The 13,444-nt window shown below is 33.8% G+C and overlaps 1 protein-coding gene across 8 annotated transcripts in view; it reads right to left on the minus strand.

Annotated features, from left to right (window-relative positions):
- The window catches only part of NBEA (neurobeachin), a 470,218-nt gene that overhangs the window by 291,680 nt on the left and 165,094 nt on the right, over positions 1–13,444 (minus strand). For all 8 annotated transcript variants that reach the window (XM_085061526.1, XM_085061583.1, XM_085061573.1 and 5 more), the window contains one exon: positions 1,220–1,658. In XM_085061526.1, coding sequence (XP_084917652.1) covers positions 1,220–1,658 — 439 coding nt within the window. The remainder of the gene's footprint in view (positions 1–1,219; positions 1,659–13,444) is intronic.

Genomic DNA, 13,444 nt, shown 5'->3' on the forward strand with positions numbered 1-13,444 from the left:
TCTTACAACAGACACTATCTGATTGTTAATTGAATTATTTCAAAAAAGCAGCCCCAATGCTTTCTATACAGAGAGACAAAAAGACATCTATTTTTTTTGTGGACTTCATAATGGAAAAGCATTTCACTTTTACTCTAAAATGCTGACATATCTTTTTGTACTTTACTGTTGAAAACATTGATTGCATATTGTTTTTCTTAAGATTTAATGAAGATACTTATGATATTTTTGAAAGTTTTCTGCAAATGCAAATTTCTTTTTCCTAAATCACAATATAACTTTTTTATACATTAATTTGTTTATTTCCTCCAGTGTTTTACTTCCTATACCTGCCTGATTCACTAATATACTTTTAAATTTTCAAGACATGTCCTAAAATATCTCTATGTCTTGATTCTATTTTTAACTTTTTACAAATATTTTTCTGAAGAAACTGCAATGATCTTATACTGGAAAAAACAACCACATCAACACTTGCAAGAGTTAGGTCTAAACTCACAATGGATGGGGCTACACTTCTTGAGGGATGCTGACAATTGCAACTCTTAGCATAATTACTATGTTCAGGATAACTGAAGGGGACTGGACATTTAAAGGCAAGTATATTCATTGGAAACTAGGAAGATACAGTAGGAAGATACAGCCTAAGAAAAGAAACAAAGGACTCTTTGTGGAAATGTTCATCATTTTAGTTTTAAGCACTAACTTTTGAGCTTTAACAACTTCTGCTGTTTAAAGACCTAAAAGGAAACTGGTTTCTGCCATGACCAAGCAAACAATTTGCCATGGTCAAAGCATTTCGGTACCAGAAAAGAGCTCAATGATGGATCTAATTAAGATTTAAGCCTTTGAAAGAATATTCATTGTGCTGAATTTCTGCACAATCTGTTCTATATCAGCAGATACTACCCCTCCTCCTTCTCACTAAAATGCCGTTTTAAAGAAAAAAAGCTTTTATTGCAAATATATTTCTTTGCAACAGGCTTGTTTTCCTAGTACTTTGTAGTGTTGTTGCATTCACTGCTAACAGAGAAAAACAGGGTGAATTACTTTTGTCTACACTACATGATCTGTGTTGGTAACGCAGAAAAGGAGACACAGTGCAGCTGATTTCAGCATAGTCTAATACAAACCAATAGTAAAATAACCTTTTGAAAAAATAAAAACCCTTCAAACGTCTGAATTACATCAATATAAAATAGTGAGTCCAACAATATACCTGTCAAATGAGTGAAACTGCATGGGAAGAATAGCCTGAGCTTCTCTCTTCAGTGCAGGATCTGGGTAAGGGATTGGATCCGGGCCACATTCTGCAATTTCAACAGGGGCTGCCACAAGACTTTTCAGTATTTCTTTGACATTGATGCCTTTACTTTGGCTGATACTGGATATTGATGATGCAGGTTTCAGAATTTCACTGGGGCTTTCTGTTAAGCTCTCCTGAGATTTCTTGACTTCCGAAGACAAAGTAGACAACAGCTCACTCATAGCATCAGGACCTGTGCTGGTCTCTAAGTCTGTCCCATTCAAAATATTGGGCATCTGTTCATCTCCAATTCCAGAATCTGTATGAGGAATAGAACTTTCCAGCTGAATATCTTCAACTGGTGTTGGTGTTTCTTTATCTTTGATATTTTCTGGAAATACCGTTGGTGTCTCTGCAGTGAAATAGAGATTATGAACAAAATTTAGTTTGATATTTTCCCCTAAAAATATGATAATAAGGTTTTATATGACAGAAATCTGTTAGAAAGCCCACAAATCATGGTATTTTAAACCTTAAAAACTCATTCTACATACAAAACATTTTACCTTCAACAACTATTTGGCATATAGACAGACTTGGAAGAGGGAGCCCAAAATCGCATTATACAAACTCAGTGACATTTAGAAATTACAGCCCACTACTCACACAGTAATCAAGCAGCAAAATACTGCCAGCAAAAATAACATTAAAAATTATAACCTATCAACTGCAGAACTGTATGATCCTTGAGTCAACTAGAAGAGAAAATTGCCATCACTTATGCTTTTGGATTACTGTAAAATTTAGTCTTTTGTATTGCTGTCACCAAATATTAAGCTTGCATTCAAAAGAAAACTGCTAGACCCTTTGTTTGCTTTGTGTTTTGTTTAAAACATGTATTACACACATTTCTACACACATATCATTGCACTGAACAGAGATTCATTTATACATGTATAAAAAAGTGTTATTATTGATTTTTTAGATACCTCTTCTTTTCTCACAAAAGGTAAAATTCTGTAATTCAAAAAAAAATCATGAACAAAATAAATACAGCTTCATAGAGATAGGCAAGTGAAATCTGTTGAGTTTGGAACATTTCCAGATTGAAAAGGATTCTACAACATCTTGTGACCGAGAAGATCCTACCTCTATTAATTACTTCAGTGAAACAGACAGAAAAACTTCATTAAATAAGAGTAATTTGCTATGCTTAGACAAAAGTTAGCTAGAGTTGTGAGTAACTTATATATTCATATTTTTGGTTAGAGCAAAACAAACTGGCTATTTTTGATGACAAAGTGATTTTTTAGTTTATTTTGAAACTATATTATTTTCATTAGATTACTTTTCTTGATTAAAAAATTTAGCTGTCCTATGCATGAAACAAGAACACTTTTTAAATAGCTCTGATATAGTGGTTTAGATATTATGGGAAATATTTTAAAATGTATTTGGATGAAGCTCTGATACAAAAAAAATCTACTTCAGCAATGTAACTTTAATAATAATCTCATAACTTGCTACCAATATTTTGGTACAGTCAGGTATAAAATATCTATTTAGCATATGGGCATAAGTGTGGGTGCATGCATGTGCACATAAGAAAAAATCTATAAGAGATTATTTATGACTTTGAACTAATGGTTATGTAAACCTCTGCATATGTACAAGTATTAAAAAAGAACAGAAGAGGCTTTTAAAAAGACGAGGCAGAATCACCCATTATAAGGAGCATTGTTTTCTTCTTTTAACAGCCATAAACACTGAAGCCACTTCCTCCTCCTTTTTCTCCTAAGTGCTTTAAACACATCTTATCAAATAGATATGAGCTCTTCTTTGTGAAGCAGGAAGTAGAGACTGGATTTATGAGCTGCATCAAATGCATTTAGCATCTGCCAGGTCAGGAAGCAAAAAGATCCGTATCTACTTAGTACTGCCTATATTTGGCACGGAGAGACATCTGATCCACAGAATGATCCTAATGAATTTTCTGCCTGTCTCTTTAAACTCCATCCATACAAAGACAACACTTCTCAACTGAAGGGAAGATTAGGACTGGAGAGCCAGTAAAGCAGGTTGTTGCCCATGAAATGTATGGTGAATAAAATGGCATAAGGCTCCTTTATTATGCAAATGAAAAGAGGGCACTGAAAAAAGACGATGGTCCACTACATGGTGAAGTTAGGTTACACCCAACCTCAATTTTCATTACAGTTAACAATGCTGAACGGAAAACTAAAGACAGGAAACCTGATAGAAACACAGTTGTGGAAAGTCAACTACCTTGACTAAACCAGAAGAAAGATTTTAACATGTTGAAATCATAGCAATGAACTGACTCCAAGCCAATTGTGAAAGAAACATCCATGATATCACTGGTCTAGTAGCAGGCACTTTTGCCAAAGAGATGTCTGAAGACAGCAACACACGACTGCAGAAAACCACAAAAGGATTCTTTGTAAGAAATAGGAAAAAATTATCTGGATAACTGCAAACCTTCAACAGTAAGCAAGATTTCAGGATTTATTTTGAAATAAAGAATAGTAAAGGAATGCAATGAGGCAGATTAAAAAAATGGCTTTGTTAAAAGAGCTTTTTAAATACTTATTGCTCACAGAAAATAAGGTAATTTAGTAATATAGCAAATTCAGTAAAAGTGGGGTTGTCACAACAGATTGTAATTTAGTCATGACAACCTGGAAATTAAAAGAATGTGGGAAAATAAACTGGTGAAGAAGGAGCCATCAGTTACTTTCAAAACAAAAGAAAAACCCATCAGACTGAGACAAACTACCATGGGAGCTATTTTGATCAAAATTTTAAGAAAGATTTCAGGTAAAAACATTCTGGTGAAATTTGCTGATGACAAAATTACAAGGTACAACTGATGGTCACAGAAGGATGATTCTAGTGAAGATCACAAAACTTCCAGTTATAACTGGAATTAATCTTCTCTAAATGAGTGAAAAGGACTTGGATACATCAATTACTGGGTAACTCTTTGTGTACCAATACAATACTGTAATAGTAAAGGCAAATGTGGCTCCAAACCTTTTTGAATAAATAGTTCCTGCAACAGCAAAGTATTAATGACATTAGAGGAGGCCTTGGAAGGATTCATTATGGAATACTGTGTATGCTTTTATATTTGAGAAAGGTGGAAGTACCGCTATGGAGCTACATAGAGACCTACTGTTGCAGAAAAAGGGTTTGGCTGACATAGGCTGGCCAAACTAATACTGAGAAGTTATACAACAGTTATCACAAGCTGTTGATAAAGACTCATAAAAAAAAAAAAAGGAATTTAATCTAAATGGCAGAGTTGCAGAGTTGGCATGAGAAAAACAGTGCAACAGTGCAAACTCACCAGGAATAAATTTTAGTTTGAAAAGTGACAGTCATCAATATATAATTAAGGTTATGGAAAAGCTTTCCAATCAGTGTAGCAAGTTAAAAAAACATAACTAATTACGAGGTGCTATAAATAGGACTATACTTAATTACTCAGCAGGTGCCTTGTAAACCTTTGTTCCCAAATGAGAATAAAATGCAGAAAGGCCTTCATCATTTGACACTAAAAATGGAAGTCAAATTATATTTGTGGGCATAGAATTTAAACGTAACATACTATAAAGTACCCAATACTAATGCAAAGGATTTAGGAAAAAAAAATATCAAAGGGAGTTATTTGATATGCAGTCAAGTGTATGGATACTTGATTTCCACAGAAATCAGATTTGTAACTTTACTTCTCTTACTGTGTCTCCAATACCTAATAGGAATATAGTGCACTAAGCCAATTAAGCTCAGTTTGATTTATCACTATGAATAACAATCTCTAAAAACTACCTAAGTCAAATGCATTAACTCTCATTTTTAAAACATCAAACAAGCTAAATGAAGAAGAGTTTAAAAGGCCCTATTTACTTTTTCTGAATTAAAGAAAAACAAATTCAGAACTGATAAAACTTAACTACTTTTCAAATAAGAATCCTAGCAAATTAGGATATGTGAAATCCAGATAAATATGACTGAAAAGATGTAATAGAAGACCTTCTTGAACAGTATTATTATTACTAGTACTATTTTAGGTAATTGGTAAACTTAGCAGAGGTCACAAAACCCAACCAATTTTAGTTACAAAGGTGCATATCCATACATTCTGTTCTATATTCTTTCATATCATCTCCTAGCACTTCTGTTGCCTTCAGAATGCAGAAATAAGTACTGCTTCATAATGTGATTCAGAAAAATCTTGAATCAGAAACATCTATTCTTTTATAAAAATCCTAAATACTTAAAGCAACTTAGCAAAATGATAAACATGAACAGAAGCAAAGCCACGACTGATTGCATCTGTCTATGCTCTAACACTGTGACAGTAAGCCTCTAAATTTTCAGCAAACCTCATCAGTTTTCTACAGCACAAGGCCATGTCAGTAGACAAAGCAGAATCATTACTAGATCTAGTGATCTTAACCCCATCAGAAACAGGCAGTTGGAAGCCAGATGCCTCCTTCTTACTGTTTTTCATTGTAACTAATGAGTTCATCTACTACATTATGGGAAAAATATGGGCCTAAGTTAACTAAATGACATATTGTATATCTGGTGACCTCATCCGTCACGCTCCTTCCCTAAAATATCTTGTTTGCTTGTGATTTATGAAGTGTTTTGTAATTGTTTTAACCTACTGAGTTACCTAAATAGCTCTTGCACTGCTTCCATATGCCTAAAATATACAACCCCCCTCTTTTTTAACCTAATAATGAGACGTTTCATATGTAAATACGCACAATTTTACCATTATAAAAAAAAGATTATAACAATCATAACTTTATTGTTTATTTACTTTTAAAAGAGGGAAAAATTACATGTATATTCCTGTGATTTTTTTGTCTTTTTCGTATTGTTAAACCTCCATACTAGGTAAAAATGCGCTGAATTTTTGAAAAGATGAATGAGTTATTTTTTGATTGCTTACAATATGGCTGAAAAATATTGGGAAGTAATACTATCCCAAATCATTGTCAAATTTCTGCTGTAAACAATATAGAAAAATTTGGCAATGGAAGGTTTGGGGCAAATTTCATATAGCAATTACTGCCACCTTTCAGTCTGCATGTGCACTGAAAAATTTATGAGTTGTTTTCTGCATAGCTATCTTAAAGCACTGGTGATAACCTTAATAGTTGCCTTTTATATACCCCTTTGTAGTTTTCTACAGACTTCCAGAAAAAGTACCTTACAAGCTGAAAATGCTCTCATTCCAACCAGGCAGGGATATTACAGCTTCCTCCATAGGTGGAAGAGTCAACTAATCAATTCCTAAACTCTAGGCTCTAAAGAGAGAGTTGAAAAATTCTTTCCTGAAATATGAGTCTACTTATTTTCATGTATAAGAAGCAGCACAATTAAACTGAGATGAGAAACTAAGTATGGGAACAGAATCAAAAAGTAATAAGGGTCTGATTTAAAAGTACATTGAGAGAAGCAAGCAAGAACGGACTTGTAATAGATGTCCTGAGAGGCTGAGGCACAACAGTGAGAAGAATCACTCTAAAGATCCCAAGCTGGTCTGTATCTACTCAGGACTTTCTCTTCTACTGGCATTTCTATTTCTCTGTGAAAGTTATTAGCAGACCAAAGTAGAAATTTCTTTTATACTGATCCTGGTCATGGCTCAACCATGTAGAACCTACTCATTGTGGCAGCCTGGCAGGTATTAATCTTCATGTAACTGCATTAATGGGCAAATTTGGTCATGTCCCACCAACAGACTTCATGGGGTTCTGTTATTTCTCAGGCAAGGCTACCTGAACAACACTGACAGCAGAACTAATTTGCTGTTCTAACATACTTTTAAACTAGTTTCTTTGTAAATTGAATTATTAAAAAGTGAGGGGAAAGATAGTGGCTTAGTGTTACAATTTGCCATTCCTGCACTATCAGTCTTTACAAAAACATTTGATAAATGCAACCTGCATTTAACTTGAATCTGTTATTCAGCCTACATATTTATCCAGATTTATGAGATTCCTGCCAGACGAAACACTGTCCCTTTCCTTCCACAAGGACAGCAATGCAACAGTGCAGATTCAATTGTCTAACAGCATGGCAGCAATCGTGCACATGAAGAGGTGGAAGTAGAGCACATGCCATGGCAGGGAGGATACCCCAGGGCTCTGATATGGATAGCTGAGGGCAGAAGGAACACAGCTGAATGTGAAAGGTCTGAGGAAGGTCAGGTAAGAAAGACTCTGGGATGGGTTGGCAACTGGAAAGGGCACAGACCTTGGGGCAGGAGATTTAGGACAGAGGGTTGGAAATTTTCATTTTAGTTGGAGTGGATTTGTGAGGAGAAGGGATGTACCTGCCAAGCAGGAAAAGCAGAGAGGCTCTGAAATGGGAGAGGAATAGAATAGGAGAGACTTAGAGTGGGGAAATCAAGGTTGGGAAGTGATTGAAGAGGACAGTTATCATCAGCCCCTTTTCACAGCTGGACATGCCTAAGTGCACATCTTCTCTTTTTGCTCACTGGAAATTTCTTCTGCGCGCTCAAATTCCTCAAAAGTCTTATCATTTGTTTCTTTCCCTGCAGTCACTAAGGCAGCCACACAAGGCAGTTCTTTCTACCCTGACCATAGAAAGGACATTGAAAGGGCCATTTATGACAGACACAACCTCTTGATCTGTTTAGGCAGTGCCTTTAATCAATGTCTTAATTCTTCTTTACTAATCAAAAGTCTTTCACTCAGTGTTTGATGGATAAGACATCAGTCTGATTGATTACCTGGCTGCAAAACAAAATGCCACCAGTTCTAAACCAAAGCATTACCAAGACATTAACTAAAAGATACTAACAAAATACAATAAAAATAAGAAAATGAAAAGCTGTATTAAGGGCATGTTAGCTTTAGAGTATAGAAACAGGTGCTTACATTTTGAAACAAAACCCAAATAGAAATTAGGAAAAAATATGGTAATTTTTTTTCCTAGGTGGATTTCCCTAGTTTTTTCAGTGTATATTTTTGTTCATTTATTTTGTATTGTGTAAACTCAAAACCACATAATTAAAAAATAAATTATTTTACACGTACTTATCATAATATCTGTGTTCCTGATGCATGCTGAGAATGATGGTGTTTTTGTAATTAGACATTTCTTAGAAGAGAAATTAAAAGAAAAAAAATCTCTCACATAGACTACAGCATCCAGCAAGAAAAGTTAACAGTGAAGCACAGAGTATGTTCCATATAGACAACAAAACTTATATTAAAACATTGTGGTTTAAGTACTATTTTGAAAACCAAAACTTTTAAAAGATCTGTAATTTGTACAAATAAATGAAAATAAATACTGATGTTACTTACAAAAATCCCTACTACAACTGCTTCATGCATACATAATAAATGATCAATTAATAATGAAATATATGTGCAAACATCTCCTGTGATGCCTTAAGTAGCTGGTGAAAGGCAATAAATAATAGATTAGGATGTATTCATTACTATCTCATGATCTTCAAATGCATGTCTTCTCAGATGTAGTTGGAATAAGTAGCACATGTTTTGTCAGAAGAGTAGCATGATTATTTTGAGCAGCAGGCAGAAATTCAATAAAATCGGACTTTTATGATAACCATGATTATCACCCATGTTCCTTAAGTATTCCCTTTTTTTGGAAACATATGTACAACTAACTAGATTTTGAGGAAGATGGAGACATGAGTTTTGTCAGGACTTCCTAGAGGCAAAGAATATTTTGACAGGCAATGGAAATTCTTTAGTCCACTTTGCCTACTTAGGCTGTTACTCTTATGCAAAATAGCTTAAAAATAGCCTGGAAATCTCTATGCCACTACATTAGAAATACAAACAACAGTGTAGCAATGTAACTCCCTGAGTACTATATACCTAGGAGATCTGAAAAACCTTGATACTTGTCTTCAAAGAAAAAGCTGTTTCTGCAATCTTTTAATATAGTTCGTTCTGTCAAGAAAAAAAAATCAATAGCTTCCAGTCCATCTGCAGCACACACTTTTAAGAAATCTATTAATTTACAGTGCTTTGGGAAAAATACAGACAGTGATAGCAAGGGCGTAGAAAAGTCAATCAATTTTTGATAAAAGTTTTTGATAACCTACATACTGATTTGCTTCACACAATACATTATAAGCTGAATTGCACAATTGCAATGCTTTATTTCCTGAAACACTCCTGAATAATGCATATGGAAGCACCAATTTTCAACTGCAAATTTCTATCCATTACTTGGTTAACATTAATTGTATTCTCAGTAATTAACAGGCTGTCAGCTGAAGTGTAAAAAGAAAAGAAAAGAAAAGATTCACACTTTTCTACTGCTGGAGATGTGGAAACACGGTTGAAAGAAATAGTCCAATAAACCTTCAAGGTAAGCAAGAATAGCTTCAATAACAGCCAGAATTGAAAAAACTCATCTCAAGTGATCCTGACCACTATACTTAAATCTACTTGAGCTGTAATTTGTAGCTGTAATTTGGAGAGGTTACTTGGCTTGACATGGTAAGGCTGACTAGTTGTTATTAGCAGAAGATACCATGCTCTTCTATCTTTCCTCTTTATTCTCATGAAATGATATTTTTCTCTCAAAATATGTACTGATTACCTTCTGCTGGGTAAGAGAAAGGGCTGCTCTGTGTTTTTCAGTCTCTACTTCCACACCTTCCAGATATAACACAGATATTTTCATTCCAATTTCGGGAAAATATCCTTATCTAACCAGAGAAATCAACAGAGAACAAACCAGTATTTTCTAAGCTATTCCAAGTGCTCCCATTTCAGAAATGAAAATTTCAGCATTTTATGCTAAGTTCACGAGGGTAGTTCTTGCTAACCACTAAATGGCCTCTAATGTTGTCTTGACTAACAGAGTTGTATCTATGAACATATATGTAAAAAACTGTAGCTATGGATGGGGATATTACAGAGACACATAAAGTCATTAGATTGGATTAAATGCCTGACATCAAAGAATTTGATTCCAGCTTTTGTTGTAAACCAAGGTCTGTGTCTGCAGTTCGAATAAGCCAGTTAAGTTGTGGGAGTCAGGACTGATCTGACCAAGACAGATCTGGTACAATGGCAGCTAGAGTGAATGAAAAAAGATGGGCATTTCTAGTCACCACTAGATCTTGAAGCAGATCAGATGAACTGTACCCTAAACATGCCCTAACTTCACCTATTATTAAGGGAGAAGAAAATTAATAGCTCAGATACTGAATCACTACTAATATTTTCCAGAAAGTAGAACTCACATATGACTGAATATTTTGAGACAAAACCCTGAATATCCAGTACAGAGGTTTTAGTAATTTTTTAATGCTCTTCTCATCTTTACTACATCTCCATATTTTATTTATTTATTTAATTATTTTTAAATTAAAAAATAAAGAAAGAGGAGAAAGAAATAAAGAAAGAAGCAAGTCTGCAGCATTTACTTCTGTAGGACTGTGTTTCTCAGACAACCTTCAGATGCAAGGGAAAAGTTCTGATCTGCCATTTCCCTTGAGACTCTGGGAATTAATAACTTCAAAGTGTAATACTATATATGACCTAAATTGAAGAGAGGGAACTTTCTCTTAATTTTGCAAGATCTGCTTTATCTGACTAAACACTAATTTAGAAGTACTGAAGACCCTTTAAAGTTACTTGAAACAGGGAGAAGAAACCTAAGCACTTTCAACAAACTTATGATAAGAGTAAATCTACAGATGTTTTTCTCTCCCCATGTATCAGGTTAGAAGGAAAAATAAATACAGAGGTATAGAATATTGTAAAGAAATAAATATTTTTATTGTTAAATGGCAGTCATGGACATTACTCTAATAGTTTTTCCTTCCTGGGTGTGACCTTTCTCTTTGAAGCACCACAAAGTAACACCTAACTTATAAACAATAAATATAACATCAATAAAGAAGGCAAAATTTAATATTTTTATGATGATAACAGAAGAGTTTCATATCAAATTAAATGATATTAAAATTCTTCTAACCCACACTTAATACCAGCTGCAGTTACTCATAGGAAGCATTTGCTGATCACATACTTTATTGTACCTGAGACAAGTAGGGTCTCACATAGCTTTAAATAGATTTTCACTAAAGATATTGCCCCATGTAAAGGAGAAAAAAAAAAAAAAAGAAAACATCATTTAGAACAAAATCATCATCGTAAATACTGGTAATATACCTAATTCTATCTTACCCTTTTCCTGGTAAGTTTAATTAGATCCTACTAAAAATGTTTAAAGGGTTTTCTTTAAGGAGTCAATCCCTCCTCCTGAATTCACAGAGATCTTTTCCTGTACAGTTCTAGCAATTATGATACAATTTGCTGGATTAACAAAGAACAAATTCTTTATATCCACCCAGAGTCACATGGAACGGATAAAATAAAGGTAACTACTAAATTTCTATTAATTTTTTAATAAATAGGACTTTGCTTTAAAAATGTGTTGCTAATTTTAAATGCTACATTAAGCCACTCTGTATGAAGTAAAAATACCTTAAATTTTAAAATAATATTCAAAAATTACATGTTTGCTACCAACACCTGAAAGTAAGTCAGGCCACTAGCAAGAAACCAATTGGCTTATCCACTGGAATGAAAGATTCTCTTGAAATGGCAAAATATGTTTTGACTTCTGGCCTTTTATGGCAGTGTTTGCAATCTTTTCTCATTTAACCTCTTGCTGATGTTCAAAACTGAGGATCTGTTAACCATATAAAAAGTGGAATTTTTCCTCTTTAATGGTTGAAGCTGGAAGAGACTGAGATCTCAGAGAGTTAAAACCCTTAAGGATGTGATGATATCAACAAATAAAATAGCTAACCACAGATAACATTTGCTTTACTGAATAATTTATTTCTAAAGCCAAACTCACTTTTCCTTCTATCCTGCTCACACTTTTAATGTAGCTCTATTGAACTACTTCAAAACCAACACTATATTACTTGAACTCAAGGTAAAACAAGTGCCATAAATAATAATACAGAAGATACAGTTCTTAAAAAATGCTTTATCTTAAATATTTTGGTGAGTCTGTAGGACTGCTGCCAGGTCTTCTTAACCTTTTTTTCTGCCTTTGATATATATATTTTATTCAGCTACTATTTTTGAATAAGAAGAAAAACTTTGTTTTTCCCCTGTCTTTGCCACCCATTATATCAAATGTCAAGTTTCATGCAAATAGCAATATCATGTAATTTCTGCTGCATAGTCTATTTTTATTGTGTTAGATTTAACAAAAATTAAAATGTCTTTCAATAACTGCGTTTTGAGGCAGTCTAATCAATCCAAATTTTCAAGAAAAGATGGTTAAAAATAAAATATCCAATGCCTGATACACAGAAACTGCTTTAAATGCAAAGAAACAACAAACCCCAACCAAACCAGACTCTCCACAAAAAAAAAGTCTATTGTGTAGTACCATATAGCACTGCAGTCTTCTTCTGAACTAAGAGCAAATTATTCCTTTTTCTGTCAATGACGGATTAAATCATAGAAATGTAAACACAGAAATGCAATGTTGTTGTCAAGGTCACAACAACAAATATTACATCAGGATATTGAGTAATACAAGACTTTTTTTTTCTGTATGGCAGACAATAGACTTATGAATCAAAATCACAAAACCTGGCTCACACACTGTTATAAATTAAAGCAATTTACAATATACATGCATGTACATATCAAAGCTTAAGAAATGCCAGATTAACATAATGATAGTTTAAGGCAATGTAGTAAGTATTTAACATAATGCTCCCAGAACAGCATATGACAAACATAAGTCACCTTATTACTGACGTAGGAAGTTAAGCATTCTGTTCTTCATAAACTAGATGCATTCTAAATTGCTTATACTTTTTATAAATAAGTCTTTTTACCCAGTGAGATTTTACAAAATTATACTAAGGACATTTTCATCAGATTAAATTTTTTTAATTGTTTTACATTCTGTGTTCACAGCACAATGCATGCAAATAAATGTGGAAATGTACATGCAAACTTGGCTAAAGTTACATTCAGGTAACCCTCTCATTTTCAAGAAGTGACGACAAACCCCATATTCCTACCTTACAGAGTATCTATTAAAACAAACAAACAAACAAAACAAAACAAATCAGGCCCAAAACATATAATAGTTGCTTTG

The sequence above is a fragment of the Lichenostomus cassidix genome, chromosome 1 (assembly GCF_008360975.1).
Source record: "Lichenostomus cassidix isolate B80296 chromosome 1, HeHo_3.0, whole genome shotgun sequence".
NCBI classification, from domain to species: Eukaryota; Metazoa; Chordata; class Aves; order Passeriformes; family Meliphagidae; genus Lichenostomus; species Lichenostomus cassidix.